We start from the raw sequence: 19,206 nt of genomic DNA, 5'->3' as shown, positions 1-19,206 counted from the left end.
TGCCAGTGTAAATAAGTGACGTTATTCAATAAAAATGAACGTTACACACGTTGTTGCATTAGAATTGTATATAATATGTCTTTGATTTCACTTATAATTTGATTGTTTTGGCGATAGAAGTGTTTTACTTGCATTTTCTTAAAAATTTTAGTTTTCAAATTTTGAAGGTTCACATGAACACTCACGTCAAATTAAAACTGAAGGTCCAAGTCATCATGTCAAAAAATGAGAAAGTTGACTTAAAATATAAGTCAAATTGAAAAACTCAGCAACCAAAAGTCCAAAATTCAAGTATTTATCATATAAAACGGTCAAAAATGAAAACGGCCACTGACAATCTCTTTGGAGAGGTTTACTAACAGCATTTCTGCAATCCGATAAAAATCTGTTTGTTTTGTCAGATTTGAAATATAATGCCAGTCTTATCCATCACTAACAAAAAAACAAAGTGGTCACAGCTAGTGTGTCCCGTATATATTTATGTAGTATGCCTTTATCCCGTATGCCATTACGATTTATATAATCCATATTTCTGATTAACTAGTTTACTTTTTGCATTGAAAATACGGGACAGTGCAGTCAGATTTATGGACAGGGTGTTCGGTTGAAAAATATTTGAATGATTTTTTAAAGTTTTTTTTTACTGCAACGAAGAGGAAGATTTAGTTTTCATAAATTGCAAAACTTAAAGATAAAATTGACAAGTTGATGAAGTCTTGAGAATTTGAAAATACAAAAAAAAAAATGTACTTTAATTTGCAACTACTGCCACATGTTTAGGATCTCAGTCTACAGCTTTTAGAATAGGAAAAGAACAATAAAAGACTGTAAGGTTAGTTGCATTAGATTTGTCAAGCGCATGTATAGATTTAGTGTTATGAACTATTATGCATTATATCCCTGTAAATTCGTGTCTGGTCTAAAATCGACGCTTTTGCTGCTTTATCCGAAAGACAGTTTTCAATATGTACAGATTTTAATATTTACACACATGCAGTTTGAGGTTCAAAATACAAGAGAAGACTCTCTAATTAGCAACAGTTTACAGAATCAACTATTCGTTTATTCAAAATTAATCATATGCAACGCCAGCTAATTGTTCTTTTATATATATATATGCAATTTGGTGAAATTTATTACAATTCTTTAATAAATGGTCGAATTCTGTGAAAATCAGTATAGAAAAAATAATCAAGACTTGCCATTGCCTCGTCATCTAATTTCTCCTTATAAATAAACCAGTTTAACACAATTTCTCAGGTCCAGATGCTACTAAAGATCACTTGATGACTGTCAATCAGGAGCACAGACAGGTCGGTATAGGGACCATGTCCAGAGAAGGCACCAGTGAGACTGATTACCTGTGGAGACCTGCAACAGGAACACCTTTCCACAGGCCAAGGACTAGTAAAGTTGGGGAAGTTGGCTGGGGAATACCTAATAGCACCGACTGGAAAGTGTCTCGGACAGGAAAACAGATAATGGTAAACTTGTATTTTACTGCCACTTCATTTCAATCTGGTGATTATCTGCAGTTAAAAAAAAGCTTCATTTAAGTCATCACTATTATCATCTTTATCGCTTGTTTCCGTACGATCAACGTTATATCAATGTTTAACCCGCGGAATTAGGGGAAGTTTATCTAAATCTAGGCACTGAGGCTGTTGCAATGAAGGAAATTTGTAACTACATGTATTTGTCTCCAAACGGGAGACATGATCTGCTAGATTTTAAGCAGCCTTGCTTTGATTTGCACAAGGACTAAACAATAATAAATATTTCCCAGTGATATAATTAGCTAATATATAATTACAACTTTTTGTTCTTGTAACCGTACTGCCAGTTATAGCTCAGAGCTTCATGTCTTTCAAATTATAATTTGCAATAAAACGTATTTATTTTGCAGCTCGGAGAATTTCGACAAGCCTGTGAAGATCGACACTCACATCTGTATCAAAATGCATGGTAGGTTTCCAGTGTTATTAGCGCAGAGCAAAATCAATTTTTGATAATAAAAAAAAAACCGCCTTGAAAACGCAAAATGATATTGGAAAGAAAGTTGTCTCATTGGCTCTGATACCACATATTCTTGTATCTAAATACTCAATACCGCAATTAGTCATAATTTCAAAAGAATGGTTTTGTATTTGGAGAAGGTCCAGTAAGACCCCTTTTTGGCCCCAAAATATAGCAGTTTTATAAAATTGTTAAAATGTAAACTTTTTAGTTATTTATTAGAAAGAAGAATGCTTCTGCTACGTAAATATGGTCTGTTTTTGATAGTACAATGCACATATATCGGATACTATAATCATTAAGTCATGCTAAATTACTGAAATCATCACAATTTTAGCATTTTAGTTAAAATTAGAGGGTTTCCGTCTAAAATGAAAGTGGCCGCATTTGAGTTCATTCTTAATATTGAAATTGTAAGTTGTATTTGATGATAAAACATAACATACATAAAGGTGGTGGATGAGCACGGAAGCGGCCACTTTCATTTTTGACAAAAACCATCTGAAAAGTGACATTTTTTAGCATATTTGATAGATTTTTTTGGATACGATTGCTTTCAAGCAATCTGTAGACTTATGGGATTGGCTCAGGGTATCATGCCCTCACGTCAACCCTTTTTATTCTAAACATTAAGGAACATCTCAGATTCTTATGATTGTCTTGGTTTAAAAGGTAAAAACAAACCAATCTATTGAACTTAAACAACTTTCCTATAATGTTCTTTTCACAATCTTCATGTTTGATATTTCCCTTGACTTATATGCGTGTTTTTAACAACACGGAAAATCAGAATTAAGCAGTATTTATATTTAGTGTTTTTATAAATTTAGAAACACGTCAGAGGGAATTCCCCAGTTGGGATAAAAATGCGAGAGTTCGCTGAATTCCGATAAATTTATTTCTGTCATATAAGAACTGAAGTGGAGTTTTTCGTATATGTCACTGTTATGAAACTGATATTTGATAATGTACTTCCATAAAGAAATAGAGAACCATCTAGGTCGTTTAATTAATATACGTTCTTGCTTCAGGGTTTGTTTAGGTAATTATGCGCATGGTAGTTTTCTTGACTTCAAGGGGTATTAGATTGAATGGTTGCTCTGGATTCCCCACTCAATTGATTAATTTATAACTCATGGGATCCTTTCTATGCATGTCTGCTATTGAGGGTTATTGTTGTTGCATAATTTTAAATCATATGCATCATTTAAATTAAAATAAATGAAGTCAAAATCGTAAAAGTAACTACAACACCCTTTCAGGCGAAATGGAGTCTTCCATATTATCGTTTCGAGTTGTCTCCCTTCCGGAAGTAACTTCCGTGAATTCTAAATCAAAACAACACGTTCAGAAAAATAAACTTGTTCTGTCGATAACGTCGTATTATATTAAAAACGATCGCAATTTAAACCGATGAATGTGTACGGAAAGAAGTCATGACCACTGACCCAAAGGAAATTAAATATTTAAAGAGTTAAGAATGGGATTCCTCCTAGAATTAACGTAGGAAAATAGGTGATACATGTAAGATACGAAGTTAAATACCTTCTCTCTCTCTGAGTCTCAATGACTGCTGAGGAAAGTAAACTAAGAATTGATAGTACAAAACTAAAACACAATAGGCCTAAGTATATTGTTCACATACTTTTATCCGGGATTGGATATTTTGTAACTATTTAGATTACGTTATATGTGGGCATCCGGGGTGACCCTTATTCATTTAAAACGCACAGATATTTAAAAAAAGGATATTTGATACATAAAAAAATACACTTTTTATACTTTGAGGACTCAGCGAATCAGGTGAGTGTGTGAGTTCGTATGTTTTATTTTATTTTGTTATATTGTATTATGTTTCGGGAAGGTTAACTTTCTGGTAATATATATAAAGACCCGTCACGGCCTGGCTGGGGAATTGTATAGGTAAATGCTCACATTAATCTGTACCGATACAGGCTCCAAATGCTTCCTTTATACGCTAAACTCATGTAGGTGATCCTTATAAAGGATGCTTATACGGAGACAAGACAACAAGAAGAAGTTGAATTAGTTTTGAAAATAATTGTGTCAATGAAAACAATGGCAATCGAATCCCTCAGAGCATTCTGCTCTTTGATTCATTTTTGAGCTTGATTCGGAGCGTTTTCGATGACTAAATCAGTTAAAATCTTTCACATAAACTAATTGAATAAAATGATTTAGACACTTAAGTGTTTTAAAAGTGTCCAAAATCTTTTGGGAGATGACTCTGAAATTTGAGACCAAAATCGGCCCTTACCGGACATACTCCTTTCACCATTTTAAATGAAAAAAACTTAATTTACTAAAGAGAGTTTTAATTTCTAGGATTTTCTCTAAAAATAGATTTTTGATTCAAATATTATCTTAGCCTTTTCGTCGATAACATAAGAATTTTACATTTAGGTTCCCAGGGCCAAGAGATGAGGTTCCTGAATCAACCGATGCTGCTTTAATCATGAACGTCTATAGACCAAAAACAACAGAACAGCATCACACAGGTAGTTATTGGTCCACAAGGAGAAACAGACGTACCCCATCGGCAACACGAATAACCAGCTTTTATACCACACCTACTGCCATGCACACAACCAATACGTATCCCACACGAATACCATCAGCGTCACGAACAACCAATTTTTATTCACATCACAACTATTACAAACGTTCACTTTATCAAGAAGGTACCACTCCTTGTGGCATGGAGCTTTAGTTGTAGTGCTATTGTGGTGTGAATGGCTCTGTTGTTATAGCTCTACCTTAGTCAATAATAGTTTAGGCGACGATTTCTTAAAGCAAACTCACCTCAAAACTCACACATTAACGAAAGAGATATCCTAGTTCAAGTCTTATTTCACTTTTCTACCAAGCATTTCACAGCACATCATTAATTTATTTTTCTTATTGAGTTTTTTTACTTTAAATAATTTTCTAGAAGTCAGATATGCAATTAGTAATTGAATGAACCTGAACAACAGGAAAAGAAGGCTCAACCTTAGGAAAAAGATTATAATATTTCAAACGAAGCATAGTTTAATTTTGTTTCTATGTATAGATATAGACATCTTAAACTACTTTCCACTGGACTGTAAGTTCTTCGACACTGGTATTTATGGTTTATTTTTTATTAGGGTCCAGGATTTGTATTGAAGTTCTTAGATGCAAGGGAGTTTGTTCACGTAGTCTGTTCTAAGTCATAAATGACACTAAAATCCATGCAAGTATATTCACTGAGGACTCAAATTAAATGGAAATGCCATTGTATTAGCTTTACTCTCTTTAAACCATTTTGATAAATACTGATACACAACAATCATGCCATGTTTATGCCATTTTTATATACAATTATATGGTTGTGATTATTCTGGTCAATATTGCCAATATGTTTTGATGTAAAAATCTTTATTAAAGGAAATCTTACAATTGTTATGACTAAATAAAACAGCTTTGTGGACATTCTCCCTTGCAGTTGGATGATGGACATTTTGTAGAAGATACAAACTAGAATTTATACATATATTAGTTGTAGGTGGTCAATTTCAGTTGATTTTAAAAGTTTATATCACGATTGATCAAGTTCGGTTGTGGGACTTTAATTTCTCTACTTAAGTTTTAATTTAGTTCCAATTGCATAATATTGTTTGGATTACAAAAGCAATTACTTTTTTAAATACCCGAAAGAAATGACCACTTTCAACAAAATATAGGGTAATACGTTTTGTGCTTGTATTGTAGGATAAATAAACTATCGCATTTAAATACTTATAAAACCAGTGTGAAACGCTTTATAACATTAGCTAATGTTGATTTTGTGTGTGAAAAGGAATTACGTAACTTGAATTATTACATTTTCAATTTGATCTTAACAAATTCTTTTTAAAATAATATTATTTTTAAAATACAGATCGACATTTTGATATAAACCATGGTTGATAAGTTGACTTATAAATCTGGTCATTTATTTGCTTCAATGCCTAAAAGTCTTTTCACTTGATTTTTGGTTATATTTCTTGTTAATGCAGCCAGGGATAGTCTAAGTTAGTATGGAAAGTTACTGCTGCAGCATAAAATTACAAAGCTCTTTAATGTTAACATTTAGCGTTTCTGACAAAAAGTTTCATATAGTTGAAAAGACAGGTGCATGTCAATATGTCAGACAGCAAACTTCATTTACAGAAAAACCTATATATATTCTTCTATATTCATAAATAGTTCCCACATTACAAAAAAAAAAAAGACTGTCCTAATTAGAAAAAAGAAAATATTTCACTACACCAAGTAAAATAATAAAAAAAAAAAACACAATTAAATGAATAGGTAGTTAAATTGTTATAACTTTTTTAATACACACTGTAACAAATATCAGTCTATAGCTAAGTTATTATGTTTCACAGAATTAGGTGAGTATTATTTTAAACTATATGTTAAATTTCTTCAGACTTCAAAACACATTACGTGTATCTTCGTAATTATATATTGTATAAGTTATGTTCAGAAAAGGTTAAAACAAGATTCAAACTTTAAAGCAACTTACTCAGAAGAAAATTTAAAACTGTGACAGTCATTAATGAATTTTTTACTTGATTATAAGAACTAACTGACAATTATGGTATGTAAGATTTATGTTTCTTTGTATTCGTTTCAGAGCCAGAGACATCAGATACTAACGCCAGTACCCAATGATCAGTTGTGGAAATAGAAGGTGAACATACATTAACATTAATTTTCATCAATTTAGAGTTGAGCAGGATTTGTTTTTCTTTCCGGTTAACCAGAGATAATTCCCGTTTTTTTGTGGGGGTTTGGGTTGCTCTGTCTTCAGTTTTCTATGATGTATTTTGTGTTCTATTGCTTGTTTTTTTGTTGGGGTTTGGGTTGCTCTGTCTTCAGTTTTCTATGATATATTTTGTATTCTATTGCTTGTCTTTTTGTAGGGGGGGGGGGGGGGGGGGGTTGCTCTGTCTTCAGTTTTCTATGATGTATTTTGTATTCTATTGCTTGTCTTTTTGTGGGGGTTTGGGTTGCTATGTCTTCAGTTTTCTATGATGTATTTTGTGTTCTATTGCCTTGTCTTTTTGTGGGGGTTTGGATTGCTCTGTCTTTAGTTTTCTATGATGTATTTTGTGTTCTATTGCTTGTCTTTTTGTTGTTTTTCGTGTTTTGCCATGACCATGTGTCAGTTTGTTTTTCGACTTTTAGGTTTCGTATCCCTTTGATGTCTTGACTCTCTTTTTAAATAAATAGCTGAAAAATATAGAAAATGTTTGTAAATGGTTGACTGTATGTATGTAAAAATTTAGAAATTTCCACACAAGTGAGATTATAAGGGGAACCTCAGATCAACCAACCACATCAATTTAAGGCTGTACACCGTAATTATACTTCGCTAGAGAATGTGTTGCGTAGTAACCTACCAGAAATGTCACTCACCAACAGTTAATTTTTCTGTTTGATGAAATGATGTTGTTTCTTTTTCAGGTATACGACGTCCATGAAGAGAAACAGTGCAATAGTTCACAAGATCTTCAAAGCCACACCAGTATTATATAATAACCCAATGCCTCAGTTCTTGCACCTATGCTTCATATTGTAGTTTGTTGTACTTTGTACTACATAAGTATCTAAGATACTTGTAGATTTCAAGCCATAGTCTTTCAGTTCGCCAGTATTTCACTTGTTTTTGTAGCTTAACTTTATTGTTTAATATATGTGTTAAATAAATCATGAAGATGATTGATGAGGGAAAAAACATATTATTTATAACCACTGCTCACAAAATTGAATACTAGAACAGTTGTTATTTTAAGGACACGCACCAGTGCAATATTAAGCGTTTTATGTTACTATCCTATACAGAGAAACGATTCCTGGGTCCATATAGAATTCTTTAATCCTTGAAACAAACTAACTGATTTATCAGCTACAGACTGTCAGAAACAAATCAGTTGATCCCATTGAAACGAGATTACCGGGACACAATCCAGTTACAGCTGTTATCCTAATGCTAGCAAGTTAAATGTTTTGTTGGCTTGCTTGCTTTGTTTGTATAAATGTTTTCTCAGGATAACAGCTTTTAAAGAAATTTCTCTTTGAAATACTTTTTTGGTATTAAACTCTCATCGCAAGATGTTAGTACTGTATTGCCATTCAAGTTAGTCTGCTATTTACTAACTGTACAGTTTTATAAATTAAGAAAGTAAAACATTAAATGTCCGAATGAAGATCGTTACCTGAAATTTTTGAAACATTCGTTACCTGTAATTTTACTAGACATATTTTTTATTACTAGAATACGTGGTAGTTATTGGTTAAAATTCGTGTTTTGATACTACTTTCTTAATGCAAACAGCCTGTTTACTCTTTCAACAGACCGATCTCACAGGTAGCCACACTGCTAACTATTTTTTGTATTCATAAATTGCTTTTAAAGACAATCATATCTGTTTTGTTGATGTGCTAAGGTGTTATCTAACACTACATGCTCAATTGTTACGATTTTTGCTCATATTATTGGTACTAGGTTCTTAGCAGTTGTTATCGTGAGTGAATATATACAGTATTATTTTGAACACTATATAAAACAAAAAAAACAAAATATGACTTGATCTTATTCTTATTTGAATCTTAAAATAGGTGCTATATGCCCCTCGTTATCGCCTCTTGTTAAATAAACAAATATGATTAGCAAAGAGACAAATACAAACAAAAGACTAAATTTCGTTAAAGTTATTATCTATAAACATGTTAAAATAACCCTAGAAACTACCCATATTATGTGGACACTATTCCTGTCAATTGTTGAAGATCATGTGACCGCCGTGAATTTTTTGTATTGTCGATGTGTTGCTGTCTCGTAACTTATAGAATGGTACTGACTCATCGCTTCCAGATGAACAGTTGTTCAAAGAGAACATATATATAGTCAACCGGTAATATGTGTATTACGTAAAAAGTAAAATCACAACAATACCTAACTCCGAGGAATTCAAAACTGAAAGCCCTTATTAAATCAAATGGCAAAATAAAAAGCTCAAGCACATCAAACGAATGGATAACAACTGTCATATTCCTGACTTGATACAGGTAGGTTTTTATATAGAAAATGGTGGATTAAACCTGGTTCGTTTAATATAGCTAGATGAACCTTTCACTTGTATGGTAGTCGCATCAAATTCTATTATATTAACAACGATGCGTGAATAAAACAAAAAGACACTTGAGGTAAAAATGTCAAAAATTGGGGTACAACAGTCAACATTGTGTTATAATCTTAATCACTATAAAAACAAACACATATGTAACATAGAGAGACACAAAAGGCAGATAGACAAAGCACATTTGAAAAAATGAAAGACAAGAATATAAAAATTTACCATAACACATGACGGGATGTATAAGTACAGAGCCACGTCATATGCTACAAAGAAACACAAAAAACGTAAAATCATAGTACGGAGCCTTTTTTGTGCATATAAAACAGGCAATTGTCTAAAAAAATAAAAGTATTAAATATGCACGCATCTCTGCACCCAACGACAGATTTTTTGAGACAAAAATCATAAAAATGGGCAATAATCTAATCCAAAAGAAAATAAAAATATAACACCTTTTTACATTCAGGCGTGTTTAAGTTTAGTTTTTTTTTGTCTTGAAAACGTAGAAAGCCAAACTATTTAATACATTATCTTGCTTCAGATTCTATTTTTTTCTCTTCAAATTTAGGTGAGGCCACAGGTTGATTAAATAACTCTAAAAACACAGTAGTGTAATATGAAATATAAATGGGTCAACTAAAATACCTTTTAAATGAGTCATAACAACACAGTAGGACATTTTTTTATTACACATTTGACTTTTTTAAAAACTCTATTGACATGTATGGATCTAAATGATGCATTGTGGCTAAATTGACAGCGCGGCATCCACACAATGACGTCCATTTTTACGATTAAAAAAATGGTGGCGTAAAAAGGAGATAATGTTGACGAAATAAAATACTGACTGCCTTTGTTTCATTTAATATAAATATACAAAACAAAAACAAATGAAATTCCATCTCGCTACAGATTCCATTTTTTAAATTGTCAAGCTTATTAGTGATACAATAACATTCACAATTTACATTACAGAAAGTCCTATATACGACTCGATAAAAATATATTTGTAATAATTAATCGCAGCAAAGAAGGTATGTTGGAAAAAAAACCCAAATAAACCTTTGCTACTATAATTGTTGGAACTTTATTAGTATACTTTTTACTACCTTTTGTTGATATGTTCTCATGCTGTACGTAGTGATCATCATGTATACTACGATTTTTATGCTAAAATCAAAACCAATAACAACTACTTTAATTGCGACATAAGCTGTCTTATGAATAATTAAGTATTCATAAAAGCTTACACCATTAAGATCAATTGCCCGTCTTAAGTGAAACAATATAATATCAAAAGTAAGGAAGTTCCATTAATATGGGAATTGACCCCATGTCATGTTATGTAAATGATGAGAATATTCTGATACATAGTCTAGAACACATCCACTCGTTGTCTAACATGCATTATAGAATGAAGTCGGTCGTATGGCTATTAGTCTTTGGCCTGTTTGCAGTCTCAGTTGGTGAGTCTGTTTACTTTATTACAAAAAAATAAACATTTAGTATGGTCGTGCATTTTTTCTACAAATTTTGAGTATACTTTTACTATATTCTTTTGTAAAGTCAAAATTATGGTATTGATGTCAGACGTTAATCTGGTAATACCAGGAACAGTATGGAAAAGTTGTAATATTTGTGCTTGCGATTTGATAATTCTTAACGTGTAAGATTTTATAAGTCTTATAGTGTTAAATCTAACTTCTTAAAACAGACAACAAAACTTAAGATTTATGCAATACCTGTTATTAAAATTTTGAAGGTGCTTCTACCAGACAGACATTGCTGTTCTTGAAAAGTACATATGCCGACAGATTACATGACTTATGGGAGGGCAACTCAGGTTCTACCACAGTAACTGACGATATCTACAGGAATACATATTTATTACAGGAATGGAAACTCAACAGAACAAGTCCATTTAAAGTAAGCATACATATTTACTGTAACGAAAGCATTAAGTTATCCCCTCAATATGCAAGTATTAGCTATTCTATTAGTGTTTTGCTCATTTTTCATTTCTTGTTATTCAAAAGATTTAAATTTGAAATTAGTAATATAAAAATCTCTTCTCTTACAAGGCAAATCTGTTCGGTAAAAATTAACAATAAATTAAGTACATCGTAACATATACACGTCGATTCACAGTACAAATCTAGAACATCTAAATGATGGTGATAATCTGATTTAAGAATGTAAACATTGAGATTAAATACCTTTAAATTAAATTTTCTGATTTATTAAATTAGCTATGAGTTTTTTCATAGTTTCATAATTTTTTTTTATAAATCTCTGAAATAAAAAACAAAAAACCATAAACTAAATATCAAACACGTCTAGTAGTCTTTGACGAGAATGATATGGCATATTAATTGATATTCTTTTTTTACAGATATCATTAATACTACGGAACTCGTTTAACCATACTTTGTTTAGAATATTCTTCAGTGTATCATACAATACCAGTATGTCTGTTTTAACCAGTGTTTTGAATGGTTCACATATTATACCAACACATTTCACTCCAATTACCGAAGAGGTAGACACCATGTTTGGGTAAGGAATTAAAACAGAATAGTTTGAATAGAAATAAACTTATCATAGATACCAGGACTAAATTTTGTATATACGCCAGACGCGCGTTTCGTCTACAAAAGACAACAGTGACACTCGAATCCAAAAAAGTTAAAAAGGCCAAATAAATTATGAACTTGAAAAGACACCAAATAATAAAAACAAATTTTTGAAGCTTATTTCTGTGCGCACGGCATATGCTACTGGCATACACTTCATCTCAACAGGAATAATAATGATAATAAAAATATACCAAGCAACAACATTATAAAAAGAATACACCGGAAGAAACTGATTATAATATTACATGCATGAATGAGTCCTGACTGTTTCTTTTTCAATTTCCAGATCATCCAGTATACCATTCTCTATCAGGAGCCGTAGTGATAGTTTGAAAGCCTACTTTGCAGTTGTCAATACCTATAATGATATCAAACTACTGTTTTTGAAACATAAACAGATCCCATTTAGCATAGGGAACAGTTGAGTAAAATAATATTGTCTAGCTATATAGATCACTCCAACATTGAATTTATATCGCAGATCATCTAGAGTGACAGAATCCTATGAAAGGCCGATCATGTCAAAAACCCGATAAAGTAACGCCTTAACATTTAACGCGATAAAATCACATTTAACGCGATAAATACAGTTTTAACGCGTTTAAATAATTTTAATTGTTTAACGCGTTAAGCACAAAACTACAAAAAATGACCGAAAATACTTTCTTCTTTCGCCATAACAACGTTTTAAGGCGTCAGATTTTACTCGAAACTTTTGTCATAACTTTGTCAATTAACGCGATAAAGTTTATTGATTTTCAGCATATTTTTATTATCATCGTCATTAATTAATTATCCCATTAAAATAAAAATTAACGCGTAAAATGAAGGTTTAACGCGTTAAATGAAGGTTTAACGTGATAAAAGAGGGTTTAACGCGTTAAAAGAAGGCTACTGCATAAAAAGATACGAAAAATACAACTTGCGTGACAATCATTTTTAACGCGTTAAATGTTTCTTTTACGCGTTAAATGCAACTCTAACGCGTTTAAAGCATCTTTAACGCGTAAAAAACATGTTTAGCGTGTTAAATGCAACTTAAACGCGTTAAATGCAACTTTTACGCGTTAAATGCAACTTTAACGTGTTAAATGCATCTTTAACGCGTTAGAAGCATCTTTAACGCGTTAAATGCAACTTAAACGCGTTTAAATGCAACTTTAAAATTTTAACGCGTTAAATGCAACGTTAACGCGTTAAAAACATCTTTAACGCGTTAAATGCAACGTTAACGCGTTAAATACAGCTTTAACGCGTTAAATGCAGCTTTAACGCGTTAAATGTATCTTTAACGCGTTAAATGCATCTTTAACGAATTAAAAAAATCTTTAACGCGTTAAATGCAACTTTAAAACTTTAACGCATAAAATGCAACTTTAACTGACGCGTTAAATGCAACTTTAACGCGTTAAATGCATTTTTAACGCGTTAAATGCATCTTTAACGCGTTGAATGCATCTTTAACGCATTGAATGCAACTTTAACGCGTTAAAAACAACTTTAACTCGTTGAAAGCTACTGTAACGTGTTTAAGCAACGTTTAATTTCATTTAAGATTACTTTTCATATGTATATATATGGACTGATCATGTTAATTAAAAGTCCATTCAGATTTACATTTGTCAACCTGTCTTTACGCTTTGTCTTAAATAAATTTTGTTTATATATCAGGTTTTTCAGATACTTTACTTTTTTGCATCTTTTGATGTCTGTATCTAACATAAGGGTTTACCATAAACTTTGGTAGTTTGACGTATACTTACATAAGTGAAGTTTGTTTTTGCTGTAGATGGTGTAAACATGACATATCTTTACTATATCTTTACTATATCTATCAACCATACCTCAGTTAAACATTGCAATCGGATATTGTTACACCGCTGTCAGTCAGATAACCGAGGCATTTTTTGTTTTTCATCCGAGCGTCATTAACGAGTCTTTTGTAGACGAAACGCTCGTCTGGCGCAAATACAAAATTTCAATCCTGGTATCTATTATGAATTTATCAGCTAGCAATCGTGTGTGAATTGAGAACATGTTCAAAACAAGAGCTTATTAAGAGCATGCATCGAGCATCTAGTAAACTATGCCTTATATCAATAAAATGAATCTGTTATTAGTGCCCTACCTGTAAAGCTGAAATCATCTGTCTCTCTGTCCGTCCGTTTCTCTGCCCGTTATCAGTCCTGAATTTTGTTCAAGGTTATGATTGTCCTTCTGATATTGTTTGACTGTAACCCCATTGTTTTATTTTGCATTTACATTGAGTCATAAATCAAACTTATTCGTGAAGTGATATGTCATTTGATTGAGTTAAGCCATTTCAGTTGATATTTTAAAGTGTGTCTTTCTACGTTGTGATATAACACTATTGTTTCAAGTTGGATTAAGGTTGGTGCCTATTAAAACGTTTAAACCCGCTGCATTTGTTTGCACCTGTCCTAAGTCAGGTACCTAACTGGTACCGTGGTAGTCGTTTGTTGATGTGCTTCATAAGTGTTTCTCATTTTTTTTATATAGATTAGACGTTGGCTTTTCTGTTTGAATGATTTTACACTAATCTTTTTTTGGAACCCTTTATACCTTGCTGATCAGTGTGAGCCAAGGTTACACGTTGAAGGCTGTAATTCATTCCCGAGTGTGCTAAAATGTTATCGTTTTCATTTGTGTCATCTTCATGTGTTTGTGGTGGTATGTTTTCATTTGCAGCACTTGTTTTTGATAGTAAATCGCGTAAAGCGATGCATTTAGAGTCTATGTTGTTCAAGATACCTGTTACAAATAGGACATTAGAACGTGTATGGTTTTCAGTTAACAAACAGTGTTTGCTATTTTGAAATCTGGTTAGTTAAAGAGAATGGTTTAATAGTGAGAGGAAGACGCCATGTAATATCTTCATTATTCTCCTCGTCTGTAATGTCCAGGACACCACGATACTTTAAAAAATGCGAACAGATCATAGTATTTTATTAGTAACATTATTACATAACTCCATCCAACGATGTTTTATCGCGTTAAACGATGTTTTATCGCGTTAAACGATGTTTTATCGCGTTAAATGATGTTTTAACGCGTTAAAGTAATGTGTCATAGCAAAGTGATTGTGTTGAATTTAACGCGTAAATGTGATTCATTATGACACATGTATCCAGTGCGACGGGTATTTTATCGCGATATACGTCTTTTTAGCTCACCTGGCCTAAAGGCCAAGTGAGATTTTCTCATCACTTGGCGTCCGGCGTCCGTCGTCGTCCGTCGTCCGTCGTCGTCGTCCGTCGTCGTCGTTAACTTTTACAAAAATCTTCTCCTCTGAAACTACTGGGACAAATTAAACCAAACTTGGCCACAATCATCATTGGGGTATCTAGTTTAAAAAATGTGTCCGGTGACCCCGCCAACCATCCAAGATGGCCGCCATGGCTAAAAATAGAACATGGGGTAAAATGCAGTTTTTGGCTTATAACTCAAAAACCAAAGCATTTACAGCAAATCTGACGGGGTAGAATTGTTAAACAGGTGAAGATCTATCTGCCCTGAAATTTTCAGATGAATCGGAAAACCCGTTGTTGGGTTGCTGCCCTTGAATTGGTAATTTTAAGGAAATTTTGCTGTTTTTGGTTATTATCTTGAATATTATTATAGATAGAGATAAACAGTAAACAGCAATAATGTTCAGCAGAGTAAGATTTACAAATAAGTCAACATGACTGAAATGGTCAGTTGACCCCTTTAGGAGTTATTGCCCTTTATAGTCAATGTTTAACCATTTTTCGTAAATCTTAGTAATATTTTACAAAAATCTTCTCCTCTGAAACTACTGGGCCAAATTAATCCAAACTTGGCCACAATCATCTTTTGGGTTAGTAGTTTGAAAAATGTGTCCGGTGACCCGGCCATCAAACCAAGATGGCCGCCATGGCTAAAAATAGAACATGGGGTAAAATGCAGTTTTTGGCTTATAACTCAAAACCCAAAGCATTTAGAGCAAATCTGACATGGGGTAAAATTGTTTATCTCTTCAAGATCTATCTGCCCTGAAATTTTCAGATGAATCGGACAACCCGTTGTTGGGTTGCTGGCCCTGAATTAGTAATTTTAAGGACATTTTGCTTTTTTTGTTTATTATCTTGAATATTATTATAGATAGAGATAAACTATAAACAGCAATAATGTTCACCAAAGTAAGATTTACAAATAAGACAACATGACTAAAATGGTCAGTTGACCCCTTTAGGAGTTATTGCCCTTTATAGTCAATTTTTAACCATTTTTCGTAAATCTTAGTAATCTTTTACAAAAATCTTCTCCTCTGAAACTACTGGGACAAATTAATCCAAACTTGACCACAATCATCTTTTGGGTTAGTAGTTTGAAAAATGTGTCCGGTGACCCGGCCATCAAACCAAAATGGCCGCCATGGCTAAAAATAGAACATGGGGTAAAATGCAGTTTTTGGCTTATAACTCAAAACCCAAAGCATTTAGAGCAAATCTGACAGGGGTAAAATTGTTTATCACTTCAAGATCTATCTGCCCTGAAATTTTCAGATGAATCGGACAACCCGTTGTTGGGTTGCTGGCCCTGAATTAGTAATTTTAAGGACATTTTGCTTTTTTTGTTTATTATCTTGAATATTATTATAGATAGAGATAAACTATAAACAGCAATAATGTTCACCAAAGTAAGATTTACAAATAAGACAACATGACTAAAATGGTCAGTTGACCCCTTTAGGAGTTATTGCCCTTTATAGTCAATTTTTAACCATTTTTCGTAAATCTTAGTAATCTTTTACAAAAATCTTCTCCTCTGAAACTACTGGGACAAATTAATCCAAACTTGGCCACAATAATCTTTTAGGTTAGTAGTTTGAAAAATGTGTCCGGTGACCCGGCCTTCCAACCAAGATGGCCGCCATGGCTAAAAATAGAACATTGGGTAAAATGCAGTTTTTGGCTTATAACTCAAAACCCAAAGCATTTAGAGCAAATCTGACATGGGGTAAAATTGTTTATCAGGTCAACATTTATCTGCTCTGAAATTTTTAGATGAATCGGACAACCCGTTTTTGGGTTGCTGACCTTGAATTGTTAGTTTTAAGGAAATTTTGCTGTTTTTGGTCATTATCTTGAATATTATTATTGATAGAGATAAACTGTAAACAACAATAATGTTCAGCAAAGTAAGATTTACAAATAAGTCACATGACCGAAATGGTCAATTGACCCCCTTAGGAATTATTGTTCTTTATAGTCAATTTTTAACAATTTTCATAAAATTTGTAAATTTTTACTAACATTTTGCACTGAAACTAATGGGCCAAGTTCATTATAGATAGAGATAATTTTAAGCAGCAAGAATGTTCAGTAAAGTAAGATGTACAAACACATCACCATCACCAAAACACAATTTTGTCATGAATCCATCTGCTTCCTTTAATATTCACATAGACCAAGGTGAGCGACACAGGCTCTTTAGAGCCTCTAGTTTCACCTACGAGTTAAATCCCAAACTTGATAATTGTTAAGTTTAACGCGTTAAATATATTGATTTCTTTACGCGTTTAAATCTTGTTTTAACGCGTTAAAACTGTATTTATCGCGTTAAATGTTAACGCGTTACTTATCGGGTTTTTGACATGATCGGCCTTTCATAGAATCCTTTCGATCTAATCAGATTCGTTGTAAATAACTATATAAAACAGACGACTTTAATTGGAATTATGTATGTGAATTATAGGATTTAATGAAAATATATAAAACCCCAACTTTCTTTAAAAAATCATGTTTACTATGACATGATTTAAAATTTAATTCGCTGTATCAGATAAAATCAAATAATTATATAATTATGTTTATGAAAACGAATATGTTAACAAGCAAGAAACGATTCTTAGAGTTTATCGATCGATTCAGTTATACTGGTAACATTTTTGAGCAAATGAACACGGTCACCTTTAAGGATGTACTTAGGTGATGTTTTGGATTTTGTGTCAAATGTTCGGACTCCTTGGTGTTTTTCCATACAATACAATGTAAACTATTTTGCCCCATAACACCCATTCATTTTTTTTTTAGACAAGACTTAATAGCTCATTAAAGGTCATTACCAAAATTTTAGAAGATTCTTGATTTTCTTTCTTTTGTTTTGGGACCCAAATATTACCAATGCAAATATAAGGTAAAAGTCCGAGTCAGCCTTTTCCCGCCATATTTGAAATCTCAAATATCTCGAAAAGGAGGTCCATGACCCATCTATATTTTTAGCTTATTTTAATCCTTAATAGATGCTCTACCAGCCTATAGTATTTATTTTAAATTCTTAACTTATTAATTTTCACTTAACCTCACCTAAGTACATCTTTAAGTTTTGGTTAATATTTCAATTTTGTGGTTTTTTTTGTTAAGTGTTTTTAACTTTTGGTTGTTTGTCTGTCTGTTATTTTTTTTCCCAGTTGCCAATGTTTTTTTTCTATTTCGACTAAGATTTTTAAACCTGAGCGTGCTACAGCTTAGTTTGAATGTGCACAGATGAAACGTTGATAAGATTATTTCCTGTAAATTTCCTGTTTAAAAAATATCGAAGTGAAAGAATCACAGAAAGTTGTCTATCCATAAAAAGATGTCTGTGACCTTATTTGTCACATTTTTTTTTAGAAATAATTGAAAAGAATTGATATTGGATGGAGGTTTTCAATGATCGTTCTTGGTCTTTGAATTATTTTGATTCTAGTGCCACTGATGCGTGAAATGTAGACAAAACGCGCTTCTGGCGCAAAAATAAAATATAAAAAAATAAGTCTAGTATCTCTAATGAGGTTTTGTTTCTACCCTGGTATATATATATATATATATATATATATTATATATATATATTTTGATAAATAAAAAGTCCGTAAGATATATACAACTACCGCATGACGTTACTATAACGTAACGTCACAAGTCGTTACTATAACGTAACGTCACAAGTCGTTACTATAACGTAACGTCACAAGTCGTTACTATTAACGATAACAATTCTGTCTGATGAACCGCTGGAGATGCGGTGAAAGCGCTAACAGAAACAATGTTCGATTTATGATGTGATTTTTTGTGTTTTTTACTTTTAAATTATATATATATATATATATATATATATTACGGATTACAAATGTGTCGAGGTTTGTGATTGGATAACAACACAGAGATGTCAGTATATATTCAGGAAACTGCCGGGGTATATACGACGTTTTTATCCCCAATTGGAACCTCAAAAACGTCATCATAACACCGGTTACTATGTGACGTAGTCAAAAGCTATCAGACTGTCAGAGGCTCACAGAGGGAAAATAATGACGTGCTTCAGTCAATAATACATTGTTGATACAAAATGACGCAATT

The 19,206-nt window shown here is 32.4% G+C and overlaps 1 protein-coding gene across 1 annotated transcript in view; it reads left to right on the top strand.

Annotated features, from left to right (window-relative positions):
• Nucleotides 1-4,541: 4,541 nt before the first annotated feature.
• The window catches only part of LOC143046238 (uncharacterized), a 30,924-nt gene continuing 16,259 nt past the window's right edge, over nucleotides 4,542-19,206 (top strand). The window contains exons 1-6 of the mRNA XM_076219287.1: nucleotides 4,542-4,718; nucleotides 6,680-6,736; nucleotides 7,513-10,654; nucleotides 10,951-11,114; nucleotides 11,581-11,744; nucleotides 12,111-12,244. Of these exons, the coding sequence (XP_076075402.1) occupies nucleotides 10,507-10,654; nucleotides 10,951-11,114; nucleotides 11,581-11,744; nucleotides 12,111-12,244 (610 nt within the window). The 5' untranslated portion in view covers nucleotides 4,542-4,718; nucleotides 6,680-6,736; nucleotides 7,513-10,506. The remainder of the gene's footprint in view (nucleotides 4,719-6,679; nucleotides 6,737-7,512; nucleotides 10,655-10,950; nucleotides 11,115-11,580; nucleotides 11,745-12,110; nucleotides 12,245-19,206) is intronic.

The sequence above is a fragment of the Mytilus galloprovincialis genome, chromosome 9 (assembly GCF_965363235.1).
Source record: "Mytilus galloprovincialis chromosome 9, xbMytGall1.hap1.1, whole genome shotgun sequence".
Lineage (NCBI taxonomy): Eukaryota > Metazoa > Mollusca > Bivalvia > Mytilida > Mytilidae > Mytilus > Mytilus galloprovincialis.
This window is presented reverse-complemented; position numbering and strand designations above follow the sequence as displayed.